Genomic DNA, 22,807 nt, shown 5'->3' on the forward strand with positions numbered 1-22,807 from the left:
TCTTGAAATGATTATTGTAATATAATTTAAGAAGGAAATATCTGAAGCTCAAAGGTTACCCAAGAATTTGTAAAAACGTTTCAAATTTGAACAAATGAGAAATTGGGGACAAGATGCCCATTTTGACTTGAAATTATAGGGAGAGAACTCAGTACGAGAGAACAAAGACTCTTTATGTGGGGTTTGAAGAATGTTCATTTGGCAGCCTCCACACATATGGAACCATTCAAGAAAGAAACATCATCTTGGGATGTCATTAAAGGATTTTTTTTCCTTGGGTTCTAAAAGTATATTTTCTTTAATGTACTTTGGATGATTTGCTAAATTTTTTTCGGTATGGAAATTCACTCTGATGATTAACGAAAAACATAATATAATCTATTAACAGCACCCCCAAATGGCAACCTCAAGGAATGTCATCTTGACAATTCCTCAACTGCTCAAGGACTTAGAAACTTCGAGGGGAGAAAGATGATACTGTCTGCACAGAGTGCTTCGTGCAATACGTGTACATTCTTGTGAAGTTTAGGTGGGCACAGACCCACTCCAATTACTATATAATAGAATACCTAAACCTCTCTTGTATAAACAGAATACCCAATCTACAACTCAACTAGCCGAACTGAGAAATCAGACACGTGGTGATTTCAGACAGTAAGCATCTAGACATCACCTCTTAAAAAGGAATAAAACAACAGGAAAGGTTCAGGAGATTGTACTTAATAATGAAGGCCTCCTGTTCAAGGGCATGATTTCCGGACTCTCTTGTATCCAGTGATTCTGAACCATTCTGAGAAGTTCCCAGTATCTCCTATGAATTTTACATAAATGAATATAAAAGTGAAAGAAAATATTTGGCTAATCATAGATATCTATATAGAGTTGTATTGTGTCAGGTTTCTGACACTGAACTTCTGAGTCCAAACAGAACAAAATTGCTAGGGAAAGCCAAGATCTGGAGTTCTTGAATTCAACCAAATTTCATTTATATTATCTTTTCATCTTTGGAGATGTTTTTGATTGTAATCCTGGCTATATGACTGCAAATAATAAAAACATTTAGAATCCCACAGGGGAATGTAACAGCGCAGGTATCTTACATATGGATGTATTCGCATATTCACAAACACACCAGAACTCTAAACTTTCAGGTTTACAACCAACCTCAGATTGCTCTCCATCTTGGCCACTGATCCTGGGGCAAGGCTGTGAATGTAGATGCCCGGAGGGCTGTTTTCTAGGGCCAGGCAGCAGGCACCAATGCCTAATCCAACTCTGGGCTCTGTGGGAGGCATCATTGAAAGAAAACAAAATTAAAAACAACAACAACAAAAACTGAAAAGCAGTATTAAGTGATTTGAAACGGCATTAATGTATATGTTGACCAATGACCACTTATTTTTGGACCAGACTCAGAATACAAATTTTGCTTTTCTTTGTCAATAGGGCCATATTCTGTTAATGAGTCCATGGCAGAACCAGGGGCTAACTATGGACTGTGAATTACTCAATCAATGATCCATCCTCTTCTTAGTCTAAAGAGTCTCCTCGAAGCTGTTTTTGGAAATAGGCAGAGTCCAAGTAATATCTTCTATTCTGGATACACAACTTTAGGTTTTCTTTCGCCTCTCTTTTTAGCAACTAATCTCTCGGTTATTTAATTGCTCACCATATTTCTATAGCTGGTGGGGAGGAAAAGGAGACAAAGATTAAAAGTGATAACATTTGGTGTCACCCAGGACTTTCAGTTACTGGTGTTAACTGTATTCTTGACTACATTCTTCATTCTTTAAAATGTTTTATTAGCCCTAGAATTAAGCTAGTCAGTGATGTTTTTCACATGAGTCTCTGACACACCGTGATTCATCTGGAGAGAGCTTAAAAAATCGTGCTACTGGTAACTTCCCTTCACTTTAGTAAAATGACTAAAATCTCTACTTTTGATCCCACTGTCCATTTAGAGAATAACATATGTTGTTGGGAGCAGAGTGTTCCAAAGGAGCAATTCATAGAAAAAAAATATAAAAAATTAACCTAAGAACAGATTACAAATTATTATTTGAGAGAATGTAACAAAAATGAGAAAGAGCTGGTATCACCTTTGTTGAGCGTTACTTCCATGACAATTCTGTCCTTTGGCCCGGGGGCCTTGCGTCCCAGGGACGAAGAGCTGGCTTCATCGGCACCCACCGCTGAGGTTCCCCCACTGGTGTTGAAGCTTGGGGAGCTGGATCTGCTCATGTGTGTGGGTGTGGAGCAGGGTGTGAGGCTTGGGCTCAGTAACTTGGTGCGTACCGTTAAGACAAATAATCCACTCCGGATTTGCTGAAAAAAACAAGAAGAAAGAAGGGCTAAAACGTTCAGGCTGTCCTTTTATCAAAGGGTGAAAAAAAAAAAAATCACCAAACCCAAACCAGAAGGAAATAAAGAAAGACAAAGGCGATCAATAAGAATGTCATTACCTTAAAGGTATGAATGGCTTCTTGAAATGTCAAGCCCTTGATTGGTATTCCATTTACATCTAGGATTTCATCCCCTAGTGACCAAATTTGAGAATTACATTAACATCAAGTTTTTGTTTACTGGAATCTGCTTGGTCAGTACTAGAATAAGATACCATATGGTCCCTGATTTACAACTTTATAAGATGAATTTTATTGTTCCAGTCTATTTTCATTAGCTTAGCTCCAAGGACTGTCACAAAATGGGACAATAAATGACAATGCATATTCTTTTGCAGTCATTCTATGTTACCATCTTTAACTAAAACAACTGTGGGAAGCATCAAGATCTTATTCTCTAGCCACTGCCAAGTCTGATAATAGATGTTCTACATTTAGAGATCAAACTACAAAAACTGAATTCCTAGTCTTTTCTTATAGTTTTTGTTTTACAACTTAAACCCACTGGCAGTGAAGCACGAACACACGTAACACGGGAGAAGCCTTGCCTATATTTGCAGAAAGACATGGCGTGTGAAAAATGGTTTAAATGATAGAGACAAAAAAACTCGTGAGATATTATTTAGGAGTGGCAGCCCCCCGTCTACATCCAGCCCCATAGTCTAGATGCCTGGTCTTACTGATGGTGTTCAAGGTTCTCAGTCATTAAGCTGCCTAGTTATTATACGCTTCTATCTAAGAGATTACTGTACACTAATATTAAAATTCTCTCTCTCTTTCTCTCGCTCTCTTTCTCTCTTCTCCCTCAAACTATCCTGGACTCATCGTCAACTCCAAGAAGGCACAGGTCATTTTTCAAGTTGTTGATAGTGTCTGCTGGGAACATAAAAGAACTTGAACATCCTGTTGACTTAACAGAGCTAGTTTCCGGTTTTGTACTCTTGTGACATGGTCTGTTTTGGGGAATAGCAGTTCATCAAAAACACTACAAAGATGTGCAAGAGAGAAGAATAGATGAACCTTGCACAGCAGTATGGTACGGAAGAGGAACTCCCTTTACTTACAACAAAGTACAAAGCAGCCCTAAGAACACACATTTTCTCCTCTCGTGAACAGCCAATCCCAGGAGCATGTGGGGTATTCCATTAAAGGAATCCTGTATATGAGTTTAAAAAGGTAGCAGTACCCCACCCATTTGTTATGTGCCTTCTCTTTAATGCAATTACAGAAGTTGTAAAATAGGTGAAATAATCTGTTTAAAAATCACCTGGTATAACCGATTACTCAACTAGGCGAGGTTTTTGGTTTGTTTCCACCTGGGCAAAGGGTAAAAACATTAACATAATGGCTCATGCTCTTAAAAATCTTTGCAAGATTACTTAAAAGACAGATCATCCAACAGGTTGAAAATCCATTCTGATGACTTCTATTTATTGTAAGTGAATACATATGAAAAATACAGTATTTAGGAGAAGCAAGTGCTGTTAACCTCTCCTATCGATTTTTTATTTCCCTCCACTTTGTTCCATTCTACTGGCATTGCAGGATGAATTTCAATCAAGTGAACACATGGCACATCCATTATAAAAATGCTTGGTTAAAATTTTACATTGTTGTGAAACTAGACACAAACACCACCCGGGAGTTAACCCTTCCTCTGAGACAGAAATAAATATTCTGCCATCAAAATATTAAGCCTGGGCTTCCCTGGTGGCACAGTGGTTAAGAATCCGCCTGCCAATGCAGGGGACATGGGTTCGATTCCTGGTCCGGGAAGATCCTGCATGCCACGCAGCAACTAAGCCCGTGCGCCACAACTACCGAGCCTGCGCTCTTGAGCCTGTGAGCCACAACTACTGAAGCCACGTGCCTAGAGCCCGTGCTCCACAAGAGAAGCCACCACAATGAGAAGCCCACACACCCCAACAAAGAGTAGCCCCCGCTCGCCGCAACTAGAGAAAGCCCACGAGCAGCAAAAAAGACCCAATGCAGACAAAAATAATAAATTAATTAAAAAAAAAAACTAAGCCCAGTCATGGATTATCATTAGACACAGGCTTCTGGGATTGCTCTACCAACAAAAAAGGAAGCTCCAATTCACTCTTAATCAGTTCTAAGAAAATAAGCTGGTTAAACACAACGGCACCTATCTTTGGACCAATTGAACTGAACAGTCACAGCATTTTTGAAGGTAACTAGAAATAGTGTGATTCAATCACTCCATGCAGGAAGTATGGAATAAGGAGGAGAAAAATCAGGACTCATGAACAAGTTCTGGGGATCTAAGGTACAGCATGGGGCCTATAGTTAACAGGACTGTTATATACCTGAACATTGCTAAGAGAGTAGATGTTAAATGTTCTCACCACACAAGCACACAAAAGGTCATGATGTGAGGTGATGGAGGTGTCCACTAACCTTGTCTGGCAATCATTTTGCAATATATGTGTGTCAAATCATGTTGCACACCTTCAATACATGCAGTTATCAATTATATCTCAATAGAGCTGGGAGCAAAAAAGTGCTTGTCTAGTATGTTTACACGTGTGCAAAATGGTAGGTGCTATGGAGCGTGTAAAAGATGTTTCTGTACTCCAGCCCCGAAGCAAGAATGCACTGCAAACTCTCGGGAATTTTCAAGGCAAGGAACACAATCAAAGACCCAGGGGACAACACAGACATTTAAAGACAGAAAAAAAAATATCAAGCCACTTCTCACATAATGTCTCATTTAATCCTCACAACAACTCCTCAAGGTACGTATTAATATCCCAAGTTTACAACAGAGGAAACTGAAGCTCAGGTTCTATCAGTTGTCCAAGGTCATGATGTAGTAGGTGCTGGATTCAGCCCAGGTCTACCTGACTACCAAGCCCACAGACTTAGCTGCTGTGCCATTTGCTTCACATACTGCAAGGAGGCAGATTCTCCTGGAATCAAAGCTCACTGGCACTGAGGACCACCAAGAGGCCTTCTCCTACCTTCTTTAAGCCTTCCATCCTCTGCAGCTGATCCATTTGGGAAAATGGTCTTGACAAAAATCCCCATCTGTCCTCGAATGCAGTCTCGACCTCCAGCAATGCTGAAGCCAAGGCCCTACACGCAAAGGAGGTGGGGGTCCAGGTTGTCAGTGTGGTATTTAACTAAGGGCATCCTTTCCCATTGCAGTATTTCACTGAGGGCACCCTTCTCATTGTAGTATTTAACTGAGGTGTCCTTCCCAAACAGGCTCAGAGTCAAGCTAACTAGCTGTAAAGTCAAATCTGTGTTCCTTTCACCGTTTCCCTCCTCAGATCCACTTGCATTGCGCTAGCTACGCATTACATTAAAGGGTGAAAGTTTTAGGTAAACATGAAATTGCCTAGATTTGACCATCTTTGATCTCCAAAGATGTCAATTTCACATGGATCAACTAATAGCTCATGAGAGTCATTTCACACCGTGCAGGTGCCATATTTGTTTTATTCTTTTGCTTTTGTATAATATCAAAATGGATATTTTGGTATTTGTATAATATCAAATTATGTATACTATTCGTCTTATAATAATGGCAATGCCATGAAATTCATTCAAAAGGATAACTGGGATTATTCTCTGAAGCTGCAGGGTCTGACTTTCTTGGTGAAAGTTGGGGCATTTACCCCATCCTTGATTGTGCCCTAGCTGCCAGGTGGTGACTCCTGAAATCATAAGGGTAAATGTGGTATGATGTCACTTGGAGGCCCACAGGAAAGGATGCCAGGGAATCCAATCAAATCCACCCAAAGACCACTTAATCCATTCTTCTTCATACCTTTTACTTTTTATTTCATGTAAAAACAACACGAAAAAGTAACCGTTTAAAACATATATGCTAACATTTACCTGGAAGGCAAAACAAGGTACAGAAGGGAGCTCACCTTGCCTTTCTCTTTGTACAGGCCAATGATAGAGATGACCGATGGCCGAATGAGTCTCCAAGGAGATTCCACCTGAGTAGTACTTAGCGAGCGAGTGGATTTCTTCACAATGTGGTATTCCTAGAAGTCGGCACATGAGGTCAGAGGTAGTCTCACTCATCCTGCTGTGGTCTCTGGCATAAAAATATACTCAGATTTGGAAAACCTCAGTTGTCTTTTGTGTTAGACAGCCATTGCCCTCTGGTCCGTATCTGGTCCAGTGGCTTAAATAAAGTTTATTATAAAGAACATTGAAGGGGCTTCCCTGGTGGCGCAGTGGTTGAGAGTCCGCCTGCCGATGCTAGGGGACACGGGTTCGTGCCCCGGTCCGGGAAGATCCCACATGCCGTGGAGTGGCTGGGCCCGTGAGCCGTGGCCGCTGGGCCTGCGCATCCGGAGCCTGCGCTCCGCAACGGGAGAGGCGACAACAGTGAGAGGCCCGCGTACCGCCAAAAAATAAAAAAATAAAAAAATAAAAAAGAACATTGAAGGAACAGCCCCAACTGTGACTGGCTGTCATGCTTTCTTCCCCCCACATAAAGAACTGCTTGGCAACCACCTGGGGCTGCTCTTTCTTGACCCTACTCCACGGATCCTACTTCTCGCTTTCTGGATTGGAGTTAGGAACCGGAAACCGAGAGGCCTCGGAGATACAGAATGACCATCCTCTGGTCGGGTTCTCCCTTGGAAGTCACCCTCGCCCCACCCCAAGTTCACAATCGTGGTTAGAAAGTATCTCACCATTTTAAGCTTAATTCACTCACTCAAAACTCAGCAAGCCCTTGTTTCTTATAAAACCCAAACCGCAAACCCAGACAACTGTTATTTAGTATAAAAGATCCCGCTGAGAGACTGCAGCAGCTTTAGTTCTAATCCCTCACATTTGGAAAATAAAATACTTTCCCACAAGCCACACTTTCCCTTCCTGGCACACAGCAGCTCAAAATCTCAGTCTCTTTTTCCTGTCCATCACCCACCATATCCATGTGTGTAAGCAGGGTGCACTATTTATAACAAGAGACTGAATGAATCTCTTGCTAAAGCATTGCAACAATCTAGCTCCTTGCTATTCTTTTTTTTTTTAAATTAATTAATTAATTTTTGGCTGCGTTGGGTCTTCGTTGCTGCGTGCAGGCTTTCTCTAGTTGTGGCAAGCAGGGGCTACTACTCTTCGTTGGGGTGCACAGGCTTCTCATTGCGGTGGCTTCTCTTGTTGAGGAGCACAGGCTCTAGGCACACAGGCTTCAGTAGTTGTGGCACGTGGGCTCAGTAGTTGTGGCTCGCGGGCTCTAGAGCGCAGGCTCAGTAGTTGTGGTGCACGGGCTTAGTTGCTCTGCGGCACGTGGGATCTTCCCGGACCAGGGCTCGAACCCGTGTCCCCTGCATTGGTGGGCGGATTCTTAACCACTGCACCACCAGGGAAGCCCCGCTATTCTTCTTAGAATAATAAATTGCTTAAATGACACAGATATTCTAGCATAAACAAAAAATGCTAAAAAGTCATTTCATGTTTAACATGAGAAAAGAGACACTAGAAAATAGTTTATCCTTAATTAGCATACTCTACATTCAAAGTTAGAAATGAGATGTCTGCTTATGATATTTTCGTATTCTCGGCAACTTAGAACAATTGTATTTTGCTGCTTTACAAAATTATCTGTCAGCCATGTTGGCCTCCCAGACTCTGATTCATTAAAAAAATGACATTGGCTTGGCCAGGTTACCACCCTTTTACTGAAACCGTCATGGGAATAGCCAGACATAGCTCTCAAATACAGAGGTTCATGTGCAGACTCATAAGGGAACTCTTCCTCTGATCACCAACCTCCAGCAGCACCTCATTCCATCTCCCCTTTGGAAACCAGAGGCCAGCATGCTTCACTCTTCTCTTGAAGAGTTTCAGGGGTCCCACTACATTTTTAGACCTCTGTTGTCCAATATGGCAGCCACTAGCCACCCGTGGCTATCTATATTTAAATTAAGATGAATTAAAATTAAAAATGCACTCCTCGGTCTCACTAGCCACTCTTCATGTGCTTAAAAGACACACGTGGCTACCATATTGGGCAGTACAGACATAAAACATTTCCATCACTGCAGAAAGCTTTACTGGATAGCTCTATTCTAGATAATACATTTTAGTGGAGAGAGAGAAGAAAGAAAGAAAGAAAAAGAAAAAAGAGAGAAGGAGAGAAAGAAAGAAAAAGAAAGAAAGAAAGAAAGAAAGAAAGAAAGAAAGAAAGAAAAAGAAAAGAAAGGAGGGAGGGAGGGAGGAAGGAACAAAGGTGAATCCTGGGAGAAAATAAAAAGGCAGAAAATAAGAAGAGAAGACAAGGGAAAAAACAACTTAAAGAGGAAAAAAAAAAAAGTTTCTTCTTTAAAATCTTCACTAATAGCCTGTGCTTCCTGGTTCCTAGAAGCCTGGTTAGAAGAACTAGGTATTCCCGGGCTATAAATACGGTCAGGTTTCCTCAGCGGGTCAGTTAGGAAATCAGCACCTCAGTGCTGGATATCCTTGGCCTTGATGGCAGCAGATCCGCTCTCACCTTCCTCACTAACTAAAATCGTCTGAAACGCGGCTCTCCTATGACTTCTTGATCTCTCCCCGCCTCTGTTGATCCAATTGGATCATTCTGCACAGGCCACAGACCTGTCTCCAGACATGGGTCTGGAGGAGTTCTAACCAGGCCCTATGCAAGTTTTTTGCTCTGCTTTTGCTCGGTGCCCCAATTCAAGTTGCCACTGGGGGGATTCAACACAAGACAGCCTCATCAGCAGCTGCCTCTGAAACACGGGCACTTTTTAATTTTATTGGTCAGGCAAAACTCCCTGCACAGGGATTCTGGTGCATCGCTCGGAGCCAAATACTCAACCTCTTTGGAATTCAGTTGCCCTACCAGTAAAAAGGTGAGACACAAAAAGCAAGGGCCCAACCCAGATGCCCTGAGCCAGGTCTTTTAGAACTCAACTATCTGAGTCTCCACGCACTAACAGGTGTCACTACTGCCACACCCTCCTCCTTCCATCTTTACTTCATTGCAGGCCTGGGGACAAGATGCCAATGACTCCTCTTGAGCGCTCTGGCTGATGGTGCCAGGACTCAAAGACACTCCACAAGTTCCCCAGAGACTGAGCCTGCCTCCAACTTGGTTATGAGACGTCTACCCAGTTTCTACTGGGTTGAGGATGATGGAATTGAGGATGAGCCCCTGAGCAGGGCTGTGGAGCCCCGAGCTCTGGCGGAGATGGGCCCTGGAATATCAGCATCCCCACCTTCCTCACCCCTCTAGGCAGCCTCTTCTGACCTTGGCTGTTTGAGCCATGACTGTATAACAGGTAGGATCCCAGGCACAGCACAGGCACACCCAACCGCCTCCGTCCCTCACACGTCCCCACACCCACCCACCCACCAGGCTATGCTGACACATGACACACCCACTAAACAAGAGATGGTGGTTCTTACCACAGACCGCGACGCGCCATTGTCTCCTGGCAGTTGAAAGCAGCTCTCGTTTCCAAAACACACAGTAGAAAGAGGATCAAGGTTTTTGTTCTTCTCTTCTATTTTCAAATATTAGGCTGACTACTTTCTCCTAGCCTCCCTGGATAGATCTCACTGACTATACTATATCTCTAGTCCTGAATACCCCTGGCCCTCATAGATGGACAGGTCTTCAGAGCACGGAAGCTCCTGCTGGTCTCGGAGAGGATAAAAGAAAACCTGGAGACCCAGGGCTGGAAACATGCTCTTCCATCCCTAACCAAGTAACTGTGACCGGATAAGAAAGCCAGGGGCTCCACGGTGCTGCACTACCTGTGCTGTGCCCGTCGAGTCCAGGAGCTGGGGGAGAGAGTGCTTCCGGCCATCTCGGGAGACCTCCAACATCCTGGCCCGGGGGTCCCCATTTCTCAGCATCAGCTCATTATATTCTTCAACAGACTCTAGACGGTGCACACCCCCTTGAAAAAACAGAGGGGAAACATGACTTGATATAGAATGAAGAGAATCTTAAGAGCATGCATAGGTATAAACTTGTCGATTTCCACCCACATTCATGGTTGCTCAGACGGCCTGGTGTCGAATACTTCAGTACTTTCAAAGCACCCAGCTCACTGCCCTCAACCATCAAGCTCTGCATAAGCTTGGTGTGTGCTGAGGCCATAATGCCAGGCTCTGAAGAAAGTGCTCGTTTTTGAAGTGAACAGCTTCAAAAAGGGCAATGCATGTTTCATCCAAGTAAGATGTAGCTGTGGTTGATAAGGCAATAAACAATAGTGAGAATGCTATCAGTAGACGACTTCTTAGCGCTGGAGGAATATCACTTTGTGGTTGGTATAGTTCCATGATTGGGGGATGCCTTTTTCCATGTATAGCAATGACTACTGAAACAAACTTTTAGTTAAAGTATAACAACTTACAGAAACGGGCAGAAATCATTAAGTGTACATACAGTTCCATGAAATTTCACAAAACGAATATGCCAATAACCAACATCCAGACTAAGACATAGAATATTACCAGATCCCCAAATCCCCTTTTGTGCCACTAACCCCCTCACCCAAGGGTAACCATTATCCCAGCTTCTAACACCACAGATCACTTTTGCCTATTTTCAAACTTGATATAAATGAACACATCATACAATATGTTTGTTTTGGTGTCTGGCTCCTCGTTCGTGTTGCTACATTCCAATGGTTTGTTCATCTCCTTTCTGCATACTATTTCATCGCATAAACACAGCACAATTTACTTATCCATTCTATTGCTGATGGACATTTGATTTGTTTCCAGTTTCAGATCCAGAATAAGGGTCAGCAAACTTTTTCCGTAAAGGCCAGATAGTAAATGTTTTAGGCTTTATGAGTCACAAATGGTCTCAGTCACACATTCTTTAAAGTTTTTTTTACAATGCACTGAAAATGTAGAAAGCGTTTCTATCTGTGGGCCATACAAATACAGCTGTGGGCAGAAGCTTGCTGACCCCGATCTAGAATATACTGTTACTGGACATTCTGTGACGTATCTGTTGGATGTACCTAGGAGAGGCGTGGCTGGGTTACAGGTATGTGCTCCCCTTCACCACGCAGGATCACCAGGGTGTGTGAGCGCTTGTTATTCCACTTCCTTGTCACACTTAGCAGTGTCAGCCTTTCTAATTTTGGCCACTCTGCTGGATATATAATGGTATTTCCCTGTGGTTCATAATTTACATTTCACTGAGGACTAGTGAGATTGAGCTTCTTTTCAAGTATTCATTGGCTGTTTTTCTTTTTTATGGTTGTAAAGAGGCTGTTCAAGTCTTTTGCTCATTCCTTTCTTCTTTTACTTTTTTAACTGGAGTACTAGAAAATTTTATTACTTTTTTCTTTGCTCATTCTTTTACTGGATTTTTCTCTGTTGATTTACAGGAGGTTTATTTTTTTTTATTGTTAATATATTTTAGATATAAGTCCTTTGTGGAATCTACGTATTGAAAATATCTTCTCCACGTCTGTGACTTGCCTTTTCACTCTCTCAATGGTATTTTTTTTTTTTAAGATGTTGGGGGTAGGAGTTTATTAATTAATTAATTAATTTTTTTGCTGCGCTGGGTCTTCGTTTCTGTGCGAGGGCTTTCTCTAGTTGTGGCAAGCGGGGGCTACTCTTCATCGCGGTGCGCGGGCCTCTCACTATCGCGGCCTCTCTTGCTGCGGAGCACAGGCTCCAGACGCGCAGGCTCAGTAGTTGTGGCTCACGGGCCTAGCTGCTCCGCAGCATGTGGGTTCCTCCCAGACCAGGGCTCGAACCCGTGTGCCCTGCATTAGCAGGCAGATTCTCAACCACTGCGCCACCAGGGAAGCCCTCAATGGTATTTTTTGATGAACAGAAGTTCATAATTTTAATGTAGAACAACATATATTTTCCCTTTATGGTTAGTACTTGTGTCTTGTTTAAGAAATCATTATAGTAATGATTTTTTTTTTTTTTTTTTTTGCGGTACGCGGGCCTCTCACTGTTGTGGCCTCTCCCGTTGCGGAGCACAGGCTCCGGACGCGCGGGCTCAGCGGCCATGGCTCACGGGCCCAGCCGCTCCGCGGCATGTGGGATCTTCCTGGACCGGGGCACGAACCCGTGTCCCCTGCATCGGCAGGCGGACTCTCAACCACTGCGCCACCAGGGAAGCCCCTATAGTAATGATTTTTAAAGACATCTTTATCATACTTAGTTTATATTATACACTTTTAAAATAAGATAGTTTAAGGGACTTTAATCTTTAAAAAATTTTTAAATTTATTTTTTATTGAAGTATAGTTGATGTATAATATAAATTACACATGTACAATACAGTGAATCACAGTTTTTAAAGGTTATATTCCATTCATAGTTATTATAAAATGTTGGCTATATTCCCTGTGTTTTACAATATATCCTTGTAGCTTATTTTATACCTAATAGTTTGTACCTCTTCATCCCCTACCCCTATGGCCCCTCCCCCACTTCCCTCTCCCCAGTGGTAACCACTAGTTTGTTCTTTATATCTGTGACTCTGCTTCTTTTTTTGTTATATGCACTAGCTGGTCGTATTTTTTAGCTTCTACATATAAGTGGCATCATACAGTATTTCTCTTTCTCCGTCTGACTTCTTTCAGTTAGCATAATACCCTCCAAGTTCATCCATGTTGCTGCAAATGCCATTATTTAGTTCTTTTTTATGGCTGAGTAATATTCCATTGTATATATATACACACATCTTCCTTATCCATTCATCTGCTGATGAACATTCAAGTTGCTTCCATATCTTGCAATTGTAAATAATGCTGCTGTGCACATGGGTGCGTGTATCTTTTTGGATTAGTGTATTAGTTTTTTTTTTAATATATATACCCAGGCGTGGAATTGGTTGGTCATATGGTAGTTCTATTTTTAGTTTTTTGAGAAACCGCCATACTGTTTTCCATTGTGGCTACACCAGTTTACATTCCCACCAACAGTGTATGAGGGTTTAAGGAACTTTAATTTAATTTAATTAATTTATATTTTTTGCGGTACACGGGCCTCTCACTGTTGTGGCCTCTCCCGTTGCGGAGCACAGGCTCCGGACGCGCGGGCTCAGCGGCCATGGCTCACGGGCCCAGCCGCTCCGCGGCATGTGGGATCTTCCTGGACCGGGGCACGAACCCGTGTCCCCTGCATCGGCAGGCGGACTCTCAACCGCTGCGCCACCAGGGAAGCCCGGGACTTTAATTTTAAGTGATGGATCAATTACACTGAATGTAGCTATAATCACATTATGACGTTTATTATATACTATATATATGTGGAGAGCCATGTGTATATATGTGTTTGTGTATGTAACTATATATACATATAGATTCTTTGAAATATCAAATTCTCCTAGACTATGTAATATTTTCATTTGATGACTTAAAATTTCAATTTTTCTAAAAATTTCTCAGGAAGTTTTTCATGGAATAAAACAAGATGATTCTGTACTCTTTTAAAAATATATAATATATTGATGAGTTTTTAATAGTGATGAAAAGTTAGAACAGGGCCGATACAGTTATATTATAATGGACATCTCTAAAAGCCTGGTTTTTCAAAAGCTACATATTAACTTTGTGATACAAATTTCAGGTTTTGAAACACCTGAAATTCCTTTGCAATCAAAAGAAAAATTTTCGTTTTCACAAACCTAAGGCATTAACATGGATAAATCAAAAATACCAAAGTTAAAAGGGACCCTGCTGGCATAAAAAGGAGGTATGAAGTAAAGAAAGCTCTGGTTAGAATATCAGGAAAAATGTTCCATGAAATCGCTTTAGTCATTTTGGAGCCAGACTGGCCAAAATCTTAGTGGAAATGGCTGGAAACTCTTTACAGAACCTCCTTAATAATTCATGACCAGATTAATCTATCTTGGCATGCTTACTCATCTGAAAAAGATTTATTAGAAGAAAATTCCTTTTGAGCTGACAGGGAAGCACTTGCCATTGGTAGAAGAGAAACCACATACGGTAGTGTCTGTAGATAATATACTGATATGTGAATACCAGAGTGACTCGCTTAAGAAAATATGAAATAAATATCCAGGTTTACAGGGCACAGAAATTAGGAGGTGATCACATTAAAATCTCCTGCATTCAAATGTCTTTAGCCTGAACATATTTCAAAGCACTGAATGGAGAACCAATTCCTTAAGCCTCTTTAACGTGCCTCCAAACTACTTTTCCAGTCTTAGCTCCCACTATCCTGCTACATGAATTCATTGCTCTAGCCTGATGATCCTCAAAGGAGAGGATTTGTCCTCTACCCACATCCTTTCCCAAACTGGGAAGCATATAACTATCACTTGAAGTTTTACCCAATTTTGCCCACACCATCACCTCCCATGCCAAGATTCTCCTTCCCCCGAATCTCTCTGCTGGACTGAATCGTTGTTACTGTTGGATTATTGGATCTTGCAGAAAGCTGAGGCAGAAAAACAGTTGCCAAAAACTTCTCTAACCAATTCTTTTCCCCATCGTCCCTAAGTATTTCTCACGCATTTTGCCCCAAGTCTAGACCCCTGGTTTCCTCCTCCTGTGTTCTACCAAGCCCCACCAATGTACCGGCCATCCTTTATCTTGCATCCTCTGGATGCCTCCCCCAGTATCACAACTCAGAGAGATTTCAGTCTTCATACTTCCTGTTCATGCCTTATCATGACCTGCAAGTTCTTAAGAATCTTCCTATCTGAACCCATTCAAGCATCTTCCCCTCTTGAGAGGGAGCGAGAACGATGATAATGATAATGCAAATGACAATGGTGAACGTGATATTAACGATGACGGTCATAACAATGACAGCTACCATGTGGTGAGGGCCTACTGCTCCCACAGTTTGGAGTTGCGGTACCATATACATTCGCTCAACTGGATCTCTCAACAAGGTCCAGCATTTAGAAGGCATTCACATTGATTTGCAATTATAACCCTCATCTTACAGGTGAAAAATTTGAGACCCAAAGAAGTTAAGTCACCTGTCCCAGGTCACACAGCCAGTAATGGCAGAGCTGGGAATTGCACACGGTTCTTCCTGACTTTGTGCATATGCTTCTACTATATTTCCTTGTTACGGCCTTGGATGTCTAGGAAAAACACAGGAAGACAGGGTGGCATCCATTTGTGGCAAACAGTAGCCAGTTCTGGATTTACCACTCAGCCGAATGTCCTGCACATTCTAAGTTACTAGTACGAACATGGAGAATCATAGATCCGGAAGGTCGTCAGCTAGGATGCCCTCCCCACATCTGTATCCGTAAAGCCCCAGACTGGGGAATGGGATTCTCTCCAAGTTCCTCAGGAAGCCAAGGGGTGGGTAAGAAGAACTCTGTCTGGAAGACAGACTGAATGAGTGACCTTTGGGATCCCCTTAACTTCTCTGGTCACATCCATAAAATGAGGAATGTGACTGCACTGGTTTCAAAGGTCCCTGTATTTCCCCAGAGCTCTATGACCCTCCCCCGGGAACTGTTTATAAGGTGCTGATCAGACAGCTGACCTAAAGACCTCCTTCCCCACCGCAAACACACATAGGATTTGGATGTATTTCTCTCAGTTGTTCCTCGGGGCTGAAGGGGAGCTGGTTGTTCTTTCCATGTGAGGACCATCTTTCCCTCTAGTTTTATCAGCCTCTGGCCATCACATTGCTTTCTGTCGAAAACCCACATCCTAACACTCAGTCAGATAGACACTACCTAATTATTCTGAGTTACAAATACAAAGCAATTCATTTTGTCACTGGGTTTTTTTGTGTGTGTTTTTTTTAATGGATGTATTTTATGGTCCTAAACCTGCCACCTTACCTGAGAATAGTAGGGGGCAGGCAATGTGGGTTGGAGATGCTCTTGGTTGGCAGCCAGAGACGGCAGGAAGATGAAACTGACATATTGGGGGATGGCCATACACCATGCTTTGTACTGGGTGCTTTTATGTGTGTTTTTTGTTTGTTTCAACCTTTCAAAGTCAGGATGATAATCTCCTTTTTTAGGCGAGGGAGTGGAGGTTCAGGGAGGTTAAATAACCAGCCCGAGGTCATAAGGTAACTCAAGAGCTGAGGGGTAAACTTGATTCCACCAAGCTTCCAAACAGCTTGCTTTTCCTGCTAGACCAGATGTCTTTCACAGCTGGGTAGCCAGGGGTGATTTCTCCATGAGACCAGCAGACACACTGCTGAGGGCCCATGCCACTTCTAGGGGCCCGCAAAAATGTTTTGATTTCTTTTAAATTCAGGAGAAAAAAATGAACATAATAGTAATTAATAGATGATAATGAATCCAGCTTGTATCTTTATACCAGTGCAGCCATGAAATATAATTTGCGGGTTTTTTCCCTCTTTTTTCTGTAGAAAGAGCCTGTAAAGGCTAAAGTGCCTCAGACCCACAAAAGTCCCCACACACAGCCTCTGACTGTCTCTCTCAGGGCCTAGGCCAGCTGCTATGATGTGCCCAGGAAATGTCAAATCTATTTGTTACAAAAACTACACCTCCATCCCATTTCCCCCCTCCCCTACCCCATTTAGTTGAGATGCAGGTTTGTTACTAAATAAATAGCTCTTTGCCCCAGGTTCCCATGGACCAGGGGTTTGAGGAAGAGGTGTTTGCTGGAAAGATAGGCCATCAGGAGTATTCCACAGTGAAAGGGTCGCCTTAAGTCCTTCTGAAGTAAGTGAACCAAACACTACAGGAAATTTATGTTTAAGCAGAGGCAAACAGAGATGTTGACATGCATTTCGTTATGACTCAAATAAAAATACTGACGTGGGCAGCCAGGCTGAAGGTGGTTGTTATGCCCGGGGCATGCACCATCAAAAGGAAAAAGAATTTGGAGGTTTTAAGGAAAAAAAGAGCTCATCCTGCAAATGACTTTATCTTCCCGAGCTCCTGAGGCTGGAAGCTCCATTTCAGGCGGGTGTATCAGGCAGAGTCCACATACCTGAAAGACGACTCTTGAGCTTCATTTTACTGCTTCCTTGTTTCGGACTTTCCAAGGACCCCTTGGATTCCTCGGGGCCGCATGCATCTTGGGAGTCCTCTGTCCCAGGCATCTGAAATGCAGAAAGCACAGAGCTGATGCGAGAGGCTAGCCTGCGGCCACTTCTGCCATCTCCTCTGAGACATTATCTCAGGCTCAAGCAGCGGCAACACAGGCGTCACATGAGAAAAAAGGTTCATGGGATCAAAGCACAGCCCTTCAGATAACCTGGAACCACACAGCCTCACACTGACAAGTTCCTCCTCGGCACGCATTTCACCGCACAGCATAGAATCAGGGAGGTTTCAAACTGGAAAGGGCCCATGGGGCCATTATGCTTCTTGAGAAAGCGTGTTGATCAAGGTCACCCAGGTGGTCGCAAAGCCACAAGTAGACTGCAGGTCCCCTGACTGGTGGGCCAGTGCTTCTCCCTACAGTACAAACTACAACAATTATTAAACCAGAAATTTTAAATTCAATTCTAAAATTCTTAAAATACAGTAAAGCCTTGATTTTGTGGCAGCCAAATAACTACACCCTGGGTCAGCCAGATATTCCATGTGTTACACTCCCATTAAAAAGAAACAACAGGGCTTCCCCGGTGGTGCAGTGGTTGAGAGTCCGCCTGCCGATGCAGGGGACGCGGGTTCGTGCCCCGGTCCGGGAGGATCCCACATGCCGCGGAGCGGCTGGGCCCGTGAGCCATGGCCACTGAGCCTGCGCTCCGCAATGGGAGAGGCCACAACACTGAGAGGCCCACGTACCGCAAAGAAAAAAAAAAAAAGAAAAAGAAACAACTCCAAAATGGAGTTGCTTGTGCTAAGCCCCACCAAGACTTCATACCTAAAGGAACTGCAGTTCCAGCCTCTCCCAGGAGTAGAATTTAAACCAGTCAGCCAGGAATCTCCTGGTCAGTGAGGTAATCTGCCTGAAACCACGTTTTTCTTTGAGGGACGGTAACCTTGCCTGAAAGCATCCAGCCTTGTAACTTCCGCCCCACCCTCTGTCCGCCTATAAAACCTTCCATTTTGTACAACTCTTCAGAGAGTCTTTCTCTTTTCTAGATGGGATGCTGCCCGAGACATGAATTGCTGAATAAAGCCAAGTAGATCTTCAAATTTACTCGGTTGAATTTTGTTTTTTAACACTCCTGAGTACTGATTAAATACCTTCCAGAATCAAGCACCACCCAGGACACATAGAGGCATCTATGAAGTCAGCCCACACATCTGTAAGTTGTATGTGTCTACGTTATCAGACACCAAGAGGTTATGTAGAAAGGATGACCCCAAGGCCCCTTGGTCCTCCATCTGAGAAAAGCCCAACATGCTAAGAAGAGCTATGCTTATTAGAGAGGAGAAGGAGCCTTATGTGCTTGAGAGTGGTTATAAAAATATCTGGGTGTGAGGGGGGCTTCCCTGGTGGCGCAGTGGTTGAGAGTCCGCCTGCCGAGGCAGGGGACGCGGGTTCGTGCCCCGGTCCGGGAGGATCCCACGTGCCGCGGAGCGGCTGGGCCCGTGAGCCGTGGCCGCTGAGCCTGCGCGTCCGGAGCCTGTGCTCCGCAACGGGAGGGGCCACAACAGTGAGCGGCCCGCGTACCGCAAAAAAAAAAAATAAAAAAAATATCTGGGGGGTAAATTTACATGTATAAAACTTAGGAGATACATCAAACAAATGAGCCTTCTCATTTGACATTTTATTTTCCTTTGAGGTTCTGGAGAAAAAAAGTCATATTAATTAAAATAGGTAAGATTCGCACTAAGGAACGCACATGTCCTTTAAAAAGACATAGATGATATCCTTTACCACTTAGCAGTCATTGGAAAGTCTTGTAATTATAATGTAAAGAAAAAAACCCCCTGAATTTTAACAGATAATAAAAATTATACATTGTATATCAAATTCAGTTTATGAAAACGTATAAAGTAAGCAGTAAGGGCAGTCTCCCAGGTAAGCCCCCTTTTTAAGAGGTAACTGTTTATAGCTAACTCTTATATGTAATATAAAGGATCTGGAAGCTTCTCCCATCCCCCTCAAGTTCAAATATCTTTTGGGATGAGAAAGAAGAAAAGGAAAATTCTGAGAAATGAGGAGATGTAGGCAAATTGAGGAAGAGGCATTGGGAAAACAAATTAATCTTGATATATAAAACAAAGATAAATTTGGTGAATTCCTATTACAACGTCCGGGATTGGCAGGTCTCCAGGTTTAAATTATGAAGTAAAGGCAAGAATGGAATCCTGAGGGTGATTTTAGAGATTCTCTAGAGGGACATCTTTCCCAACACCAAACTGGGGCATTAATTCATACACAGTACAAAAGAAGCCTCTTGGAGACACGCCAGGGATGGGGGGGGGGCACAGAAGGAGACATGCAAATAGGAATAATCCAGAGAGAAGCCTCAGGGCCTCTCCTTTGCTTGGCTTAAAATCTTTATGGAAAGAATCTGTCTCCAGACTGTAAACAGCAATTGCTGGAGATGGAGTAAAATTCCTGGTTCTTCCCGGTTACACCGCCTGACCCAGGCTTCCAGAGAAAGGTATTCCTCAGTTTGCTAGTCATTACCTCCTCTGATGCCCATTACATGGGTGGCTTACTACACAGCGGTCAAGTCTCAGACCATCAGAAAGGCTGACTGAGAAGCTCATGTGCCAAGGGAGGAAAGCAGCCCCAGCCCACCGTTCCTGGACCTGTGAGGTTTCCTCCTTCCACTCTGAGCTCCAATTTTCCAGCACAGCCCCAGGTCTGCACACAGTCAGAGACATCTTGGAGATGACAGAAGCACTCACAGAAGGAAAGTGGCCTGTCCGAGGCTTCCCAACTCCTACAGGCGAGGCTGCGACTTCACATCCAGTCTCCGGATCTCCGGCTTCAGGTATTACCAGGCTATTTCCCGCCTCCAACCTGAGATGCTTTTCAATTAACACGTTGCATGATCAATACTGTACTGTACAGTTCGTTCACCTCGATTTTTTTTTCATTCAATTTGCACAGCAAATATGTCTCAAGGTAAATAATATTATCTCCACTTGACAGATGAGGAAATAAACTGAGACCCTAAAGTAACACCATTTTGTTTACAACACATACCTGGGATCTAGGACAGATTATATGTGAAGAGCGTACAAAATGAGTGGTGTAGAGTTTTACAAGAGCTTTACATGCTCTATGACGAATCTGAAATCTTTATGATGCACACATGAATGCTGTAAACTCTTTGATTTTTTGAATCTGGGGAGGTGGTTTAGAAGAAAGAACCACAGCCTTAAGAAACAATATTTTTTTTCTTTAAATCCTGAAATGCACCAAAGAATGACATGATTTGGTTTCTATGATCTATAAAATACCAAAAGCTTATACCAAAGAAATCTTATGCTCAAGATGGTGTATGTTACATAACTACTGAAAGCCTGTAGCTAAAAGCTAAAATCAATCAGAATGAACCCAGAGATATCTCAAAGCGTGGCAAAGGGCACACTGATGAGCTTGAGGCAGAAGTGAAATCTTATTTCAGACCCTCCTGACCACGTTAGCAAAAGGTTCTGAATTTAAATGGAACCATTTCCTCTTGTAACAAAAAACCAGTCTGTCATGGTTTTAGGTGGCTTATAACTCAAGGAACAGGAAGTAGGTTGCTTAGATACATTCGTTCCAGATTATTTCAGGAAGTGGCAACATATGAAGTGCAGTTTGATTACAATGAACCTCTCTTCAGTTTTATGACTATTGTCTGAAAATGTCCACACTGTAAGAAAGACCCTTGCTGTACTTTTTTTTTTTTTTTCAGACATGCAGAACAAATCAAACTGTTCTGGAAATGATGTCATTTTAGTTGTTCTAAAATGAAATGTGCAGAAAGTTCTCCTGGAAGGCCTTTGGTTCAGAGAAACAGTTGATATAATCTATTATTCATCAGCAATTTCCAATTCACGTGTCATATAACAAGGCCATTATATTAATGGAATCTAATATAATTTGCCAATTTCCAGGTTTAGAGCATCTCTATTCGTACAGTTTCCCACACCTATAACCTATGAGATTCTCTCTCAGTGAAGAATCTCTAGCTTCTGGTTTTATAGCAAGGTGGTAGGGGAGTGTGGTTGAGAATCCTGGGCATAAATCCTGGTTGCACCATTTAGTAGCAATTTAGGCACGTTTGTCAACCTCTTTGAGCTCTAATGTTGTCGTTTGAAAAATAGGGCTTGAATTAAGAATTAAATGATATAGTCTTCTGATTAAAGATGGCAGATTTCCCTCTTGAAACCACCCTAAAATGATGGGGAAGAGATTTCTTTTTTAAACAAAAGACATAATCCCACAAAGAGAATAGAAGACAAGAGCGACAAAATTCTGGCAACCAGTAAGCAAATGTGAGGTCACAGATCTCACTTGGGAAAGCTGAATCCTAAGTGGGAGTTGGAGAAAGCCCCAAAGCAACTCAATTTGCACACAGACCTCCCACAAAGGCCCGGGAGACAGAGGAGCTCTGGAAGTGGGAATGAAGGTAAGGCTGAAGCAGTGGTGTAAGAAATGGCCCAAAGAGTTGGAAGTGATGACACAGGTTAAGCGTGGATCTGATTTTGAGGGAGATTCCAAGGAGTCAGGAATGACCTAGACAAACTTTAGAGAATTCATAAAAGCCCAGGCTATGCAAGTGGAATAGAGTATGGGCCTCTGTAATTCACCACTGCCCTGCTCCAAACAGAACCAGCCTCCAACGGAGCCGCAGGACTGAGCTGGAATCTCCCCACTCCTCCCTGCTCTCCCAGCCTTACTCCAGAAATGGACAATGGAGGCTCCCAGCTACACCAAAGGAGCCCATCAGCCAAAGAATACGGGAGAGTTGTTATCATCAGGCTGCCCTCGATTCAGAATAAAGGTATTTTAATTAGCAATTGTAGAAACCTCTGTCCCACTCTTCGTATGTACTACAAGCACAGGAAGTGTATAAAAAGTATAATGGCACAAAAACAGAAATATAGATCAATGGAACAGGATAGAAAGCCCAGAGATAAACCCATGCACATATGGCCACCTTATTTTTGATAAAGGAGGCAAGAATATACAGTGGAGAAAAGACAGCCTCTTCAATAAGTTGTGCTGGGAAAACTGGACAGCTACAGGTAAAAGAATGAAATCAGAACACTCCCTCACACCATACACAAAAATAAACTCAAAATGGATTAAAGACCTAAACGTAAGGCCAGACACTATAAAACTCTTAGAGGAAAACATAGGCAGAACGCTCTATGACATAAATCACAGCAAAATCCTTTTTGACCCACCTCCTAGAGAAATGGAAATAAAACCAAAAATAAACAAATAGGACCTAATGAAACTTAAAAGCTTTTGCACAGCAAAGGAAACAAGACGAAAAGACAACCCTCAGAATGGGAGAAAATATTTGCAAATGGAGCAACTGACAAAGGATTAATCTCCAGAATTTACAAGCAGCTCATGCAGCTCAATAAA

At 42.7% G+C, this 22,807-nt stretch overlaps 1 protein-coding gene across 1 annotated transcript in view; it reads right to left on the reverse strand.

The window, feature by feature from the left end:
• The window catches only part of PDZD2 (PDZ domain containing 2), a gene marked incomplete at its 5' end in the record, with an annotated part of 100,293 nt that overhangs the window by 37,424 nt on the left and 40,062 nt on the right, over positions 1 to 22,807 (reverse strand). Inside the window, 7 exons of the mRNA XM_007453363.1 lie at positions 1,165 to 1,282; positions 2,100 to 2,325; positions 2,463 to 2,536; positions 5,384 to 5,498; positions 6,302 to 6,421; positions 10,155 to 10,300; positions 17,297 to 17,408. Of these exons, the coding sequence (XP_007453425.1) occupies positions 1,165 to 1,282; positions 2,100 to 2,325; positions 2,463 to 2,536; positions 5,384 to 5,498; positions 6,302 to 6,421; positions 10,155 to 10,300; positions 17,297 to 17,408 (911 nt within the window). The remainder of the gene's footprint in view (positions 1 to 1,164; positions 1,283 to 2,099; positions 2,326 to 2,462; positions 2,537 to 5,383; positions 5,499 to 6,301; positions 6,422 to 10,154; positions 10,301 to 17,296; positions 17,409 to 22,807) is intronic.

The sequence above is a fragment of the Lipotes vexillifer genome, unplaced genomic scaffold, assembly GCF_000442215.2.
Source record: "Lipotes vexillifer unplaced genomic scaffold, Lipotes_vexillifer_v1.1 scaffold522, whole genome shotgun sequence".
Classification (NCBI taxonomy): domain Eukaryota; kingdom Metazoa; phylum Chordata; class Mammalia; order Artiodactyla; family Lipotidae; genus Lipotes; species Lipotes vexillifer.